A 15,737-nucleotide genomic window follows, 5' to 3' on the forward strand; every position below is an offset into this window, starting at 1 on the left:
ATGTGGGATTCAATCCCAGGTCTCCAGGATCGCGCCCTGGGCCAAAGGCAGGCGCTAAACTGCTGCGCCACCCAGGGATCCCCACAAGTTCTTCTAATCAGTGGGGCTTAAAACCTGGAAATTTAAAAATCAGCAGGCTCAGCTCTGGGAGAACTGGGAGAACTGGGAGGGCAAGAGGAAACAGTGCAGGCCCTTAAACAGCCCAGTAAATAGCCCCACTATGATACAGCATGGAAGCAGCTGTTTGAAAAATACCTGGAGCACACAGGAGAGATTTGTTTACTAATCTCAGAGCTCAAACTAGAGGAGCAGGGATTGTTGGGAGACTTTTCCAGGAACAAAGGAGCTGGTGGGTGCCATTCCCTCCTTCCATCACCTCCCCACACCATTCTGGACACACAGACACCTGGGGGTCCAGTGCAGCACCTCCATTCACTGTGTGACTTGTAATCAGCATGCCCTGCCCCTTGTTCCCCTGCAAACACACTCCCTCCAGCCAGGCCTCCATTCCAGGTCCTCTCCCACAGCAGACCCAGGCAAGCCTTGCTAACACCATGTCTTCACCCCTATATACTTCTGGAGATCTGCGCATCCAAATGCATTCTTGGCTTAGCCCATCCAAAATCTTTGGGATGCAGCAAAAACTGTTCTAAGAGAGAATTTTATAGTAATATAGGCCTGCCTCAAGAAGTATGAAAAATCTCAATTAAGCAACCAAATTTTACACCTAAAGGAGCAAGAAGAAGAAGAAACAAAACCTAACACCAGTAGAAGGAAGGAAATAATAAATATTAAGGCAGAAATAAACAAACTAGAAACGAAAAACCCTTCAGATCAATGAAATCATGAAACTGGCACTTTGAAAAGATCAAAATTGGTAAACCTTTGAGACTCTTGATTAAAAAAAAAAGAGGGATCATATTCAAATTGACAAAATCAGCAACAAAAGAGAAGAAATAACAACCAACACCAAAGAAATATGAAGGATTTTAAGAGAATATTATGAAAAATCATAATATGGCAACAAACTGGACAACCAAAAATAATAGATAAATTTCCAGGACCAGACAACCTCACAGGGCAAGTCTACCAAACACTTAAAGAGGGGTTAACATCTATTTTTCTCAAACTATTCCAGAAACTAGAAGAGGAAGGAAATCTTCCAAATTCATTCTATGAGGCCAGCATTACCCTAATGCCAAAACCAGATAAAGACACCACAAAGAAAAAAAGAACTAGAGGCTGGTATCTCTGATGAACATAGATGCAAAAATCCTCAACAAAATATTAGCACACTGATTCCAACAATACATTTAAAAAATCATTTACTGAGGCACCTGGGTGGCTCAGTTGGTTGAATGTCTAACTCTTGGCTTTGGCTCAGGTCACAGTCTCAGGGTCCTGAGATTGAGCCCCAAGTATGGCTCCATGCTCAGCAGGGAGTCTGCTTGAGATTCTCTCCCTCTCCTTCTACCCTTCTCCCTGCTTGCACACGCACACTCACTCCTTCTAAAATAAATCTTTAAAAAAAATCATGATCAAGTGGGCTTTATTCCTGGGATGCAAGGGTGGTTCAATATTTGCAAAGCAGTCAATGTGATATATCACATCAACAAGAGCAAGAATAAAAACCATGTAATCTTTTCAATAGCTGCAGAAAAAGCATTTGACAAGGAACAACATCCACTCATGATAAAAATCCCTTAACAAAGTAGGCTTAGAGGGAACATACCTCAACATAATAACAGCCATATATTTAAAAACTCACAGCTAACATTATCCTTACTTGGTAAAAACTGAGAGCTTTCCGTCAGGTCAGGAATGAGATAAGGATATCCTCTCTCACCACTTATTTAACATAGTGCTGGAAGTCCTAGCACAGCTATCAGATAAGAAAAAGGAATAAAAGCCTTCCAAATTGGTAAGGAAGAAGTAAAACTTTCACTATTTGCAGATTAGATTATATATATAGAAACCCTAAAGACGCCACCAAAAAACTAGAACTGATAAATGAATTCAGTAAGGTTGCAGGATACAAAATCACTATACGAAATCTGTTGCATTTCTATATACTAATAAAAAAACAGTAGAAAGAGAAATTAAGAAAGTAGCCCTATTTACAATTGCACCAGAAATAATAAAATACCTAGGAATAAATTTATTTAACCAAGGAGGTGAAGGACCTGTACTCTGAAACTATAAAATGTTGGTGAATGAAATTGAAAATGACACAAACAAATGGAAAGATATTCCATGGTCATGGACTGGAAGAACAAATATTATGAAAATGTGTATATAGATTTAATGCAATGCCTATCAAAGGATTTTTCACAGAATTGGAACAAGCAATCCTAAAATTTTTATGGAATTACTGAAGACCCTGAATAGCCAAAACAATCTTGAAAAAGAAAAACAAAACTGGAGGGATCACAATCCAAGATTTCAAGTTATACTTACAAAGCTATAGTAATCAAAATGGTAATGGCACTAAAATGAACACTTAGATCAATAGAACAGATTAGAAAGCCCCAAAGCAAACCCATGATTATATGGTCAATTACTCTTTGACAAAGGAGGCAAGAGAACGCAATAGGAAAAATGGTCTTGGAAAAACTGGGCAGCTATATGCAAAAGAATGAAACTAGCTTATACCATACCCAAAAATAAACTCAAAATGGATTAAGGAAATAAATGTGAGATCGAAAATCATAAAAATCCTAAAAGAGAGCACAGGTAGTCATTTCTCTGACATTGGTCATAGCAACATCTTTCTAGAAATGTCTCCTGGGGCAAGGGAAATAAAAGCAAAAATAAACTATTGGGATTTTATCAAAATAAAAAGCTTCTGCACTTCAAAAGAAACAACAAAACTCGAAGACAACCTACTGAATAAGAGAAGATAATTGTAAATGAAAATCTGATAAAGGGTTGATGCCCAAAATATATAAAGAATTTATACAACTTGACACCAAAACAACAACAACAACAAACAACAACAAATAATTCAATTCATTTAGTAGGTATGACTTGGCAGTGAAATTCATGAAAAGCACCCTTACCCGAGACGTGGAGAGTAGTTGTCCTATTCAAAAAACTGAAAATATATTCCGTGAAATAGTCTGGGGAAGGCAAGTTTCTTTGGCCCAGACAAACTCCTTGGAGGGACAAAGCGATGATTGTCACTGCCAGCTGAGGAAGTGTGTTCTCATCAGCACCATCACTGCTCAGTATTCCAGACTTTTCCTGCAGCGTTTTGGTTTCCATACACTGAAATCAGATAAACCAGAAAGAGGAAAGTTTGAACCTCTGAAGTTATTGTGATTCAAGTATCTCTAGGATTTCCTCCAAAAGACAAGAAATAGTTCTTCACCTTGAAGAGGTCTGAATTGTTTGTAGGAACATGATGACCATCATTCTCTAGTCTCAGAATTCTGTTTGGAAAATACCCATTTCTTTTATCCTCCCAACACTGGATTTTCTAGCTCCCATCCTACGGATGCTTATTTACCTAACATTGCTCATTACTCCCTCAGAGATGTGTTTTCTCCAAGAAGATCTCTTGCTGCTCATGACCTTCCAGTTGGTGAATTGTTTCTCTCCAGTTTCAAGTACAGCCCTCAGTGTAATGACTTTCACATCTATATTCCCGCCCTTGACTTCATCCTCTTTTCACCCTTGCCTTTCTTCTCAAGATCAATGCATGCTAAGTGCAAATCAGAGCTAGCACAGTCTGTGTTCTTTGAACTCCCATAGGACCTAGGATCTTTTCCACGTGTACATCAATTTTCTTCAATTGAATCATGAGCATCTGAAAAGCAAGAATCTTGCCTTGCATTCCACTAGCATATCATTCACTCATCCAACCGTTTATTGAGTCCCTGTTATGTGCCAGACACTATGAGAAGTCCATTACGTTATGTCCTCTTTTCATTCTCCCAGAGCTCTGTGCAGTGGATACTCTTTACACAGATCACCTGGCCAATAACAGAGTCTCAGTGTGCATGCACATCTGACTCCAAAGCCTATGCTCTTAAGTACTCTTCCCCTTGTACATGGAAATAAATGGAAACGGAGGATGGTGATGGGACTTTCATACCATCAAAGCCAGTTCCATTACATAGTGCTTAGGACAGACAGAAAAGGCTTTAATATTAGCTCTGCTATTTGTAACTGAGTAACCTTGGGCAAAATGATTAACTTTGCTAACCTTCATATTTTTTATCAGCAGAAAAGGACAATGCTGCCCACCACAAAGGTTATTAAGATTAGATAAGCTAATGCGTGAGAAATTCTTAATATAGTAGCTGGTACATTTAGGACATGGTCTGCTAATCTTTGGCACTATTATTGTTGGTCCCAGTGTCTAGTAGTGCATCTGATAAACAGTAGGCTGAAGAGGTGACAAGAGCCTTATATAAAGTGTGATGAAAACTCCCCCTAAGGGAATGGCTCCTCTGGAGCCATTAATGTTATAAACAAAAGAATAATACAGTAAGATAGGTTATAGAAATATCACTCTGGTGGCAAAATAGTAAATAAATTGCCAGGGCTCAATTTAAGAGCAGGAAATCTAGTTAAGAAGTTACTGATTAATCCAAGATACTTCTTGACCTAAGATGGTAGCACTTGAGATGAAAAGAAGCGGAAGTACTTAAGAAATATTACAAAGGACTTGGAAGAAAATGTGAAGGAGTCCAAAAAATTAAACATGGCTGAGGTTTCTGGGTTTGCCAACTGTATGATGGCAACACCATCCACTACGCCTCCATTATAAGAGTCAGGGCTAGTGGAGAAGTCTATACAGATCCTTGTTTATTTATCATGGAAACAGCAAACAGTAGAAAGAACAGAGAGAGGTGGAAGCAAGAGACTGAGTCAAGGAGATAAAACAGTAGTTGGACAAAAAAAAAAAAGGAAGGAATGGAGGGATATTTACATTCTGGTCCACTAGGGAGGGTGGCCAGATTAGGGCACTACTGTGTAGAGCTGCATCCTGGTGAGCTGATTAAGGCCCACCTGGAGCAGCTGTTAGGGCTTTACATATGGAGACTGAATACTGTGCAGACCAAGAACTAGAGATGCTGGTAGTAGTGGGCCTGGTCAACCAGCACCTTCTGTGACCTCACACTCTCTAGTCGGAGAGAGCGGCATCCTCCACTGAGATGCCCAGCCTCCTGTAAAAGACTGGCTTGACTGACTAATGATTCCTAAGGGCATTCCAGCCCACGTGTATGGGTTAAAGGATGACAGTGCCAGCCTCCGGAGACAACTGGTCTAAGGCTTAGCAAGGGTTGCAACTCAACAAGAGATCCGAATCCTTGACTGAATAGATGGAGAAAGTAGGTCGACACATAATACTGAGTTATTTTATTCTGTTCTAGGAATGTTTAATCTCACATATACTTGGAAGCCCAGGTATTTGCAGTATGTGTTGGATAACCAGAAATCTGCGTTGAATATATACACACCATCTGCTTTTAAGTGCTGGGTTTTCATTCCCATTTAATCTGCATCAAAACGCAGTAACAGATGGGATGACTAAAATCCTGTTGGCTAATTTGAACCGATCTTGTATCATATAGATGTTGCACTGAAAAAATTATATGTGGGCCTATTTCCTTATTTAAGAAGAAACTGAATTCCAGAAAGGAACCCATTTTCTCAATTGGAAGTAGAAACAAAAATATGGCCCTATTTTGAGACTCATGAAATGAGAGTTACCAAAGTGATGCTCACACAGCCCTTAGGAAAACGGTCTTTCCATCTGTGTGCCAAGCACAAGAGAAATTAACATTTTTATGGCAAACTGGAGGTTATGTTTGCTGGCTGGTAGGCCACAGCATGATTGCACAGATACCTATGGGTTCCCAGGAGCCAGAATGGAGGTCAAAAATCAAATTCACCTGTACATGTCACTATTGCTTGAATGTCTGTGTCCTCTCCTGCCCCAAATTCATGTTGAAATCCTACCACCTACTGTGATGGTATTATGAGATGGAGCCTTTGGGAGGTGATTGGGTCATGAGGATAGAGCCCTCATGAATGGGATTGATGCCCTATAAGAGAGACCCTGCAGAGCTTCCCAACCCCTTCTGCCAGAGGTGAAACTCTCGTAAGAGGGAACCATCCCTCTTATGAACCAGGATGGGGGCTCTCACTAGATATCAAATCTGCCCAGTGCCTTGATCTTGGACTTCCAGCCTCCTAAACTATGAGAAATTTCTATTGCCTATAAGCCACTCAGTCAATGGTATTTTTGTTAGAGCAGCTCAAAGACACAGGTCAATGAAAAATTCAAGAGAAAAAAAAATCACGTTTCACAATACTCTTCAAAATGTGCCAGAGGCTGCTCAATTAGTTCTTTAAGAAAATGTGGCTTTAAAAACTTTTCTTTCTTTCTTTCTTTTTTTTTATTTTTTTTTTTTTTTTTATGTTCAGAGCACTTTATCTGCTCAAACTCCCCACTGCAAAGCTGATAAAGGTAATTGAAAGGCCAGCTTTTGCTGGAACGGTAATGAAGGCCAGAAGGGACCAGGAGCCCACGTCCTCACGGTGGGAGCCCCGAGAGGAGAAAACCACTTCGAGAGATCCCTTGAACATAAGCAGCACGAATCAAAAGCTGCAGAAGAGATACTGTCTGTGCTGACGGTCATGAATAATGCTTTTTGCAAGCTGTTAACTAATGATAAATTCATCTCTCTCAAATGGTACTGCCTTCTTTTTCCCTGGCCAGAAGGCAAGGCAAATAGGCACAGCGCCCTCCCCACCACGGGTCAGTCCTTGGAGAATGATCAGGAGCTGTGAATCATTCACTTTCGTGTTCGGGAGAAGAGAGCTGCCCTGTCACCTGGCTTTCCTGCCCACCCACCCACCCACCCACCTTCTGGCTGGAACTTATTTTACAATAATTACTCATCACATCTCCCCCTTTCATACTCAGAATTTTAAATGACATCACTTACCACCCCATAACTGAAACCCACAAATACCTCTCTTAGAAGCCTTTGACTGTCTTAGGAATAAATAAGTGACAGAAAACGAGGCTCTCAGACCGTATCTCAGCACCAAAGCCAGTTGGCACCTTCCCCCTTCTTACCTGGCTTCTAGAAGTGTCAAAGTACCGCCTGGTGAGTGCCAAGATATCTTCTGTCTCGTTCTGTGAAAGGAAATAGGAGTCTTCGTCCTGCCTGAGGCTGAGGAGGCTGTGTAGGTAAAATTTATACTCTTTATTACTCATGTTGAGCTTGGAAGAACAGATCTCTTCCTGATGAATAATATAATAGAGGAGGAGAAGAGAAACTCTCTGGACCACTTCCTCTTGGAGCTGCTCCTCAAAATCTCCTCCAGCTATTAGTAATAGGGCATCTGGTTCAAAGCACTGTTCCGAAAACAAAAAATAAAACAAAAGTAGAGACAAAGTTTAGCGGATAGTCCTGGAACACTAACGACCACCGGATCGCCACTGCCTATTATTTTATAAATAGGAGGCATGGGGGCAGGCCCAACACTCAGCTTCAGATAAGACAGTCCTGGTTGGACTTTGATACCTCAGTGATGCCTTATTCCCTGACAGTAGTCCTCCGATCTCCAATTGTCTATTTGCTGGCTTGACTAAAACCAGTTGACTCTTTGGCTTTTAAGGTAATGCCTCATTGCATTTAGAATGAAATCCAAGCTCCATACAGCTTTCTCCTTGGTCTGGCTCTTGCTTACCTACCTCCCTTACCTCATCCTAACCTCCCCCTACCTCTCTCACTGACCTTTTCCATCAGTCCCACCAAGCCCTTTCCTACCACCTTTCAGATCTTCTTTCCCCTCATTTCTCAGATCTCAGCTGAGAGTGACACCCCCTTGGAGATGCCTTCCCGAGCACCGTATCTAAAGTAGAAAGCCCCAACCCCTGCCCCATGTTCTCCAGTGTGGCACTGTAGCACTGTTCGATGGAAACATGACCCAAGCTACAGAGGTGAGCCATGCATCCCTTTAAATTTTCCAGTAGCCTCATTTTAAAAAGTGAAATTAATTTTAATAATATATTGACTATAATGCACCTTATTGAAACACATGTGCAAGATATGATCACTTCAACATGTCATCACCATTTAAAAAATTACTTATTAGCTACTTGACATTCTTTTTGCCATGCTAAGCCTTCAAAATCTGGAGTGTACTTTACACTTCCCAGCATGTCTCAATTCAGACAAGCCATGTATCGAGTGCCCAACAGTCACATGGAGCTAGTGGCAGCCCCAGCACATAGCATGTTTATTTTCTTTGTGGCACTAGTGTTCTATAATTACTTTCTCTCCACGTTTGTCTTTTCCCTTGAGAATAAGTGGTCCATTAGGGCCAGGTTTTGTCTGTGCACAGTTCTATCCTCAGCATCTAGCACAATGCCTGGCAATTACAAGGCGTGAAATGGAATGAATGAACGCCATCTGCCTCGCCTTTATCCTACCTAAGAGAATTGCTAAAAATACTTCCATGATGCTTCATTTGTTTCACACCCACAGCCAGATGCCCGGCAAGTCTCATCCGGGAAGTTTATGAGGCAGAAGGTGTTTTGGGTAATGTGATGGGACAATGAGAAAAAGATACACACGGGGTTGTGGAGTGGAAGCTCTCCTGGCAAGACAGGAATAGTCTTACTTAAGACAGTGAGGAGGCTCCTAAAAATTCTCCTAGGATCCCAGGAGCGTCCCACTGCACAGTACCAGTTTCAGAGTGAAGGCATGCGGGGATGCCTGTCCTGAGCCCCAGAGGGATTTTTCCCACTATGGGACAACTTACTATCACATCTTTTAATCTATTCTCTGAGGTGGAAGTTTCAGGTATCCTAATTCCATATGTGCTGTGTGTCCCACTGAGTAACCTGGGACACACTATCTGAGTCAGGAAGAAACATGTCATCTGTCTCTAAAACAAAGCACTAATCACATTCTTCACAAGTCATATGGATTCTGTTCTCTCTGGTTCAAGTGTACTGGGATAAGAACTCAGCAAACGGAAGGACCCGGGCTTCCCAACAAGACTAACTCACTGTGACCATTAAGCTCCACCACTAAAACCAACCCAGCCCTTTTGTTTCTTGATTAGCCCACAAGAAAAGTGCATGGGTTGGTAGCTGTTGGCAGGGCTGATGCCAAGACTCAAGCAGGCGAATCAGGATAATAAAGCCATTCTTTGTAACATATAACCTCCTGAAACCAAACTATTGATAGTGTTAGCTATCCTTTATTGGAAGCCATGTGCCCAGGACAGTGCTAAACACCTTAGGTACTAAGGTATTCCTCAGTAAATAGATCTAACTGGTTCTGGAAAAAATGTCAGATAACAAATTTTTTGATGGTAAGAATATTAGTTCATTATTTTAAAAAAATATTTAATTTATTTATTCGTGAGAGCCACAGAGAGAGGCAGAGACATAGGCAGAGGGAGAAGCAGGCTCCCCGCAGGGAGCACGATGCGGAACTCGATCCCAGGACTCTGGGATTGCACCCTGAGCCTAAGGCAGACGCTCAACCAATGAGCCACCCAGGTGTCCCTTATTCCATTTTTTAAAATGGAAAAACAAAATATCTCCAGCCTATTTGATAACCCACCAAATATTTCTGCATAATGTTAAGCACCGAGACTACCAATTACCCATTTATTTAATGCATAGTGAATAACGGGTACATTTCTATGCAGTATGCAAGGACACTGCACAGAATCCAGCATGAATTATGTCTTCTTTCTATGAGAAAGTTATATCTGTAGCACATGTGAAAAGCAAGTCTAAGAAAGGGTAATGTACCTAAGGTCACAAGGCTAACAGTGGTGGCCCAATCTTAATCCCCTCACCCCCCACCAAAGATAGGCTTTTATTCTCTTATCCCTTCATTTTGTGCCTTGAAGAACTAAGCTACAGACCCACCTATGTACTTCATGTGCAGCCCCTTCAACTAGTAATTTTCTCTCCCTCCTCTTTGATAGAAAAAGAGGTCAATTAGGAGACCAAAAGATAGGTAAGGCTGTAATATAAATCAATGAGAACATAGTACAACTAGAAGAGTGAAGGAGTTCCTTCTGACAGACTTTCAAGTTCTGCTCAGGTTGTTTGAAGAGGCTGGGTAGGTTGGAAAAAAGAGTGCCAGTGACACGAGAAGTGGGACTTCCATGAGGCCACCAGACCAGACACATGTGGCCAGGGTTTGCTTGACCACACACAAGAGTATGCAGCCACATTTCATCCCATTAGAGGTGCCCAAGATCCCTCTCTATTTGTGGTTCCTTCTCAACATACCCTTCTAGGATTGGGGTAGGAGGGATGTGGCCTGGGGCAACAGAGGATAGGGTAAGATACAGTTTGTGAAAAGCATATAACATGGAAGGTAAATTGATTTGTAACTGAAAATTTTTAAATAGCTGTGGAGCATCTCATTTTGTCTAACTAGAAATTTCCTTCATCTTGAATGAACAGAAGTTGCCTAAACCTTGCTTTAATTTTTTGAGGCTTGCTCAAATAAAGCTCAGTTGTGAATCAAATGTCTGTGAGCTGAAATTTTTCTGCCTTTTTAGGATATTTGACTCTTAAGAAGTTATTTTTGTATGGAAGGCAGTGGCTTGAGGAAAGACAATTATAGGGATCATCAGAGGGGCTAACAGACTTTGACATTACAAGAAGCACTATGGGGATTGGTGGGGGATTGGACTTTCCAACTCATTGTCACTAGATTTGTTTTAGTTGTTAGGGATCTTAGGAGTGGCTAAGTTGTGTTGGGGAGAGAATATTTAGTAAAATTTTGCAAATACTTCCACCCCATAGGCATTCAGATCCGTCATCCGTCTGGTGAAATGAGTCTTTGTTAAAGAAGAATGGACTCATTCAGGAATAATCCATCGATTTTTTTGAATCTTGTCAGGTGGAAGCACAAGGTTTTGGGGGGTAAAAACACAGATTCTGGATTCCTTTAGCCAAATCAGATCATCTTCCCCAGTTGCTTCATTCAGTTTTGTTCATTGCTAACGCTAAGAAAGCTTTACTGACAAAAAGCGATATGAAATCTTACTTCTACATTAATGGGACAGTTATCAGACTTGTAGGATAAACTTTAAAGATTTTAAATCCAAAGATACTTTAATTTGATTTTGGGTTATAGATAAATCCACTGGATTTTTTCAAGTTCTAAGATTTTTGTAAGGTCTTTTTGGGGGATTGTGTCGACTATAAAAGGGAAATTACATTTCTTCCTTTTCCAGACAAACCAAGAGTTGGAAGGATGTTGGCTGATGGCAGACACTGGCTTTTTGTGGATCTAGACCAAATTCTGTGGCATTTCTGACTGACAGAGATAAATCTTAGGGTAATAAGAAAAATTTGTTAGATCAAAAAGTTAAGATAAAACTTGAGCTAACCCCTGTTTATCCTATAACAAAAATGACAAATGGGGGAAGGGAGGTTGAATGAAATGCAGGACCTTAAAAGTAGTGGTTCTTTACCTTGAATGTATCTGAGACTCTTCTAGAGATCTTGGATAAAAACCCCTAACCCCTGGGACAGAGAGGGGAGCGGCCTGGGGATGGGCAGGATGTTGACACTGAGGAAGGTTCCATTTCTTGGCAGCACTGCAGGTACCTCACCAGCACTGCTCCGGTGTCCAGGGGATTGGAAATGCCCATGATGTATACGAAACATGAGGGGATGGAGAGAGCCTGAGCTGTCCTGCCCCTGCTGTCCTCACACACAGCTCCCTGAGGAGAGAACCAGCACTTGGGTCTTATGGATGAGAGAGCTGATGTTCAATATGTCCTATCAACTAGAAGGTACCAGAACAAGGATTTGGGCCCCGTGCTGACTCCAGACATCCAAGTTCTTATCCCTTCACCATGTCTGCAACCTATGTAAGCTCATGGTTCTCACCATAACTGAAGTGGAATTCATTCTCTTAGAGTTAACTTAATCCCTCATTAAGTTCACTAAAACTCCATTTTAATCCTTCTCATTAAAAAAAGAAAAAAGGGCCATGATCAGGCAAGACTATCCATTTTCAAAGGCTAAAGCTTGAATGGATTTATTTTTAAATGCACAGTGCTTTCAGATACTTCAGGTTGATTTATGTACACACACACTCCCATTCAGTTTTTACCTAAGTCTGAAAATACAATTGCAAACATTTTTTCTCCCCACTTCCCTCTTTTTTTTCAGACATTTAGGGATAGGAACTTACACCCCACCTGCCCTCTTTTTACCACAGAATTTTTTTAAAAAATATTTTTAAAATTTATTCACTCATGAGAAACACACAGAGAGAGAGGCAGAGACATAAGCAGAGGGAGGAGAAGCAGGTTCCATATGGGGAGCCTGAGGCAGGACTCGACCCCACGGTCCTAGGACCATGACCTGAGCTGAAAGCTGACAGACGCTCAACCACTGAGTCACCCAAGTGTCCCCTATCAGAGAATTTCTAATATACACCCTGCCTCTAAATGGAAAAGTCCCTAAAAAGACATAAGAGAGATTCAATAACAAGCTCAAGCCCTGTGGTCTGTGCTAGACTGCGGTTGTTTGTAAAGCCCTAGGACACTGTTTCTCCCTGGCTTTTTATGAATGACATGGAGAGATTTCGTTGGGATCCTTGCTTATAGGTGATTCAGGTGAAGTGTAGCCCTCTGAGTAGGTGAAGTAGAAATTTGCTTTTTTTTTTTTTTCTTTTTTTAAACCACAGTCTTTTCCACAGAGAAACAGCAGCAGCAAGGAGACTATTAAAGACAAGTGTTTCACTTCCCGGGACAAAGACATAGCTTAGACAGAAGCTAAGTTGGCCAAATTAATGTCACAGTAAACAAAAAGTACAAAACAACCTCTGCCCTGCCCCCCCCAAAAAAACCAGAACAATTTTGCATGTTTACATTCTCGCTAGCTAGACTAATATTCAATCAGCCTTAATAAGGCACTTTATGTCATTAGGGGAAAACATTTCCCTGAAGCAAATTCTCAGAGGACATTAATAAGATATGACTCCTACTTATTTCCATGGGGAAGTCTTATGTTGCTATATATATAAATTAATGTCATCACAGATGAGTTGCCTATTATAACACATGTTTTCTCTGGGAGCCCTTGGGAATTTCACTAATTATTGAATTATTTATTGTTTGTACAGAGCAGAGAAAAATTCTCTATTAGTAAGACCCTCTGTCATGAAAAAAAAAAAAACCACACACACACACACACACACACAAACACACCAAAAAACACAAAACAAAACACTTGGCCAGGAAATGTTTCCCCTAGACCTAAGCACGATTGAGAAAATCTGCCAATTTTTTTTTTTTTTCTGGAGGCAGTTATTTGCTTCTTTTTTTTTTTTTTTTTTTTGCTTCTTTTCTTATTTATTTATTCATTTATTTGTAGGTTCATTCTGAAAAAAAAGTCTCATCCATCAGGAAAGGGATGGTGAATGGGTTTTCGTTTGTTCCTGTTTGCTATCGTTTACAATACACGCTCCTGACTCTGGTGCTGTCCCTGTGGATCCCTCCGCCCTCACGGAGACATTCTGATTCTACATTAAAACAGATTTTACATTGAAGAGGCCTGTAGAGGCTTTTTAAAAAATTCCATCCTAGGCAAGTTAAATCTTATCTACGGAGGGAGGAAGAAGCCCCAGTGTGGTATTTGGTGAAAGCTGCCCAGGCAATGCTGAGGTGTGGACAGGGTTGAGAGCCACAGGTAAGGCTGGGAATCGTGGCCCATGAGCCATAGGCCTCATTTGAGCTCCGTCTACAACACTTCTCTTCCCCAGTTCAGATGTGTCATTTTTAAAAAATAGTTATTTATTTATTTATTTATTTATTTATTTATTTATTTATTTATTTATTTATTTTAGAAAGAGACAGAGCATGAGCAGGAGGGGCAGAGGGAGAGAGAACCCACACAGGGCTCCATCTCACAGCCCCTGAGATCATAACCTGAGCCGAAACCAAGAATCAGATGCCTAACTGACTGAGAAATACATTGCTCTCTCCTTGGAACCTGTGAATTTGAAGATGACTCCTGCCTGGTCACAACATGGGAATCAGCAAAGTGTTTAAAAACTGTCACAAGACAAGGCAGTCAGTAGGAGAGCATGTTCAGAGGGAATATCTGTCCCAACAGAATTACACCAAAGTATATTTTCAGGATGACTTTCTTATTTCTGCCATCTACTGGAATAAATTATTTTTCAGCTTTCTGTGGAAAAAAAAAAAAAAAAAGCCACCCAGGCGCCCCTCAGATGTGTCATTTTTAAGAGGATGATTATCACAATTCATTAGCGATCTACCATGTAAAATACTAGAAAACACCAATCAAGATCCAGGATAAAGTACTTAAAAATTCAACATTTGACAAATATCTTGTCACTATCATTATACTCTCAAAAAGGAATAGCGTGTAACCAGTGATGCACAAGTTCTCTCTAACCACAAAAAAAAAAAAAAAAAAAAAAAAAATTAGTTAATCAGAAAGAAGAGAGAACTAAAAGTTCACACTTGCAACTTAATACCCTTTACCATGCGGCAGGGGTGCAGACAGGCTTTCATAAACATTACCATCTTAATAAAAGAACTTCTCCGTGTTTTTAAATGCTATACCCGGAATGCTGAATGGCTTCCTATATCCTGACCATGGGAGTTATTATACCACAATGCACCGCCCACTTGGGTACTGCATTAGAGTTTGCTTTACTGAAATAAATGGCAAGAGAATCCATTGCTCCTCTTTGAACCTGCCTGGCACCTGATCCCATATTCTATTGCACTAACCAGACTGCAATCTCCTTGCATTGCCTTCGTCCTCCGTGGGCAGCCAGTTTTCTCCAGCAACGTTTGGATGAGGCTTCCAGAATGGTTCCGGGGTGGGGGGTCACCAGCAGAGAGAGCTCGCAGTATTTCCATCAGGTGGCCTGGGCTCCAGGCGCTGCTGCTGTCCTGGTTCGAGGGTCTCTCTGTCTCAGTAGAGGGAACGAGGCTGAGTAGGAGGAACAAAGACACCCCAAATACTGGAAGCTTTGTCCAGAAGCACATTTCTACTCTTCCTTTACCTTCAGTCAGTGTCTGAGGGAGTTGGGTGGCCTGTTGGTGCACACTTGTAACCGGAGGAATTTCTGTAGTAAAGGGGAAAAATAAAGGCTTTAATTATTGTGCCTGCAACATGTTTGAAAGGATTCATTAATTGGGTGGCTAAGCTGATTTGCAAAGGCAAGCTGTTTCTGGACAGCAGGGGGTCCGTAGGTCATTTATAACCACCAGCAGCAGGCAACTCTCATGGCCCTAGACTTTCAAACTGTAGGAAGAGCCAAGAAGTTTGTTAGACTGCCTCTCTCTAAACTAAACAGAGGAAAAGAGTTAGGAAGAAGAAGTTTCTCTCTTCATCTTGTAGATGGTACAAGTCAGAGGACCCAGATGAGAGGTACTCTCATTTTATCCCATCCTACAGTAGAACCCCCAGTGCTGTGTGGTCCTCATCGCTCAAGTAAGTAAATAAAAATAAACAGAAAATACATTCCTTTTAAAAAATATTTTATTTATTTATTTGAGAGAGAGAGTGAGAGAGAGAGAAAGAATGAGCAGCAGTGGGGGTAGGGAGGGAGAGGGAGAAGCAGACTCCTCACTGAGCAGGGAGCCCAATGCGGGGCTCGATCCCAGGCCCCTGAGATCATGACCTGAGCTAAAGGCAGGTGCTTCATGGACTGAGGCACCCAGGTGCCCCCAGAAAA

General features: G+C 41.2%; 1 protein-coding gene across 3 annotated transcripts in view; it reads right to left on the reverse strand.

Moving 5' to 3' along the window:
- SLC39A12 (solute carrier family 39 member 12) overlaps nucleotides 1-15,737 on the reverse strand; it is a 73,417-nt gene that overhangs the window by 57,062 nt on the left and 618 nt on the right. For all 3 annotated transcript variants that reach the window (XM_077897039.1, XM_077897038.1, XM_077897037.1), the window contains exons 2-4: nucleotides 14,785-15,125; nucleotides 7,097-7,378; nucleotides 3,060-3,267 (exon numbers count right to left, since the gene is read on the reverse strand). In XM_077897039.1, the coding sequence (XP_077753165.1) occupies nucleotides 3,060-3,267; nucleotides 7,097-7,378; nucleotides 14,785-15,045 (751 nt within the window). In that variant the 5' untranslated portion in view covers nucleotides 15,046-15,125. The remainder of the gene's footprint in view (nucleotides 1-3,059; nucleotides 3,268-7,096; nucleotides 7,379-14,784; nucleotides 15,126-15,737) is intronic.

This window comes from Canis aureus, chromosome 5, assembly GCF_053574225.1.
Source record: "Canis aureus isolate CA01 chromosome 5, VMU_Caureus_v.1.0, whole genome shotgun sequence".
In the NCBI taxonomy this organism is placed as follows: Eukaryota; Metazoa; Chordata; class Mammalia; order Carnivora; family Canidae; genus Canis; species Canis aureus.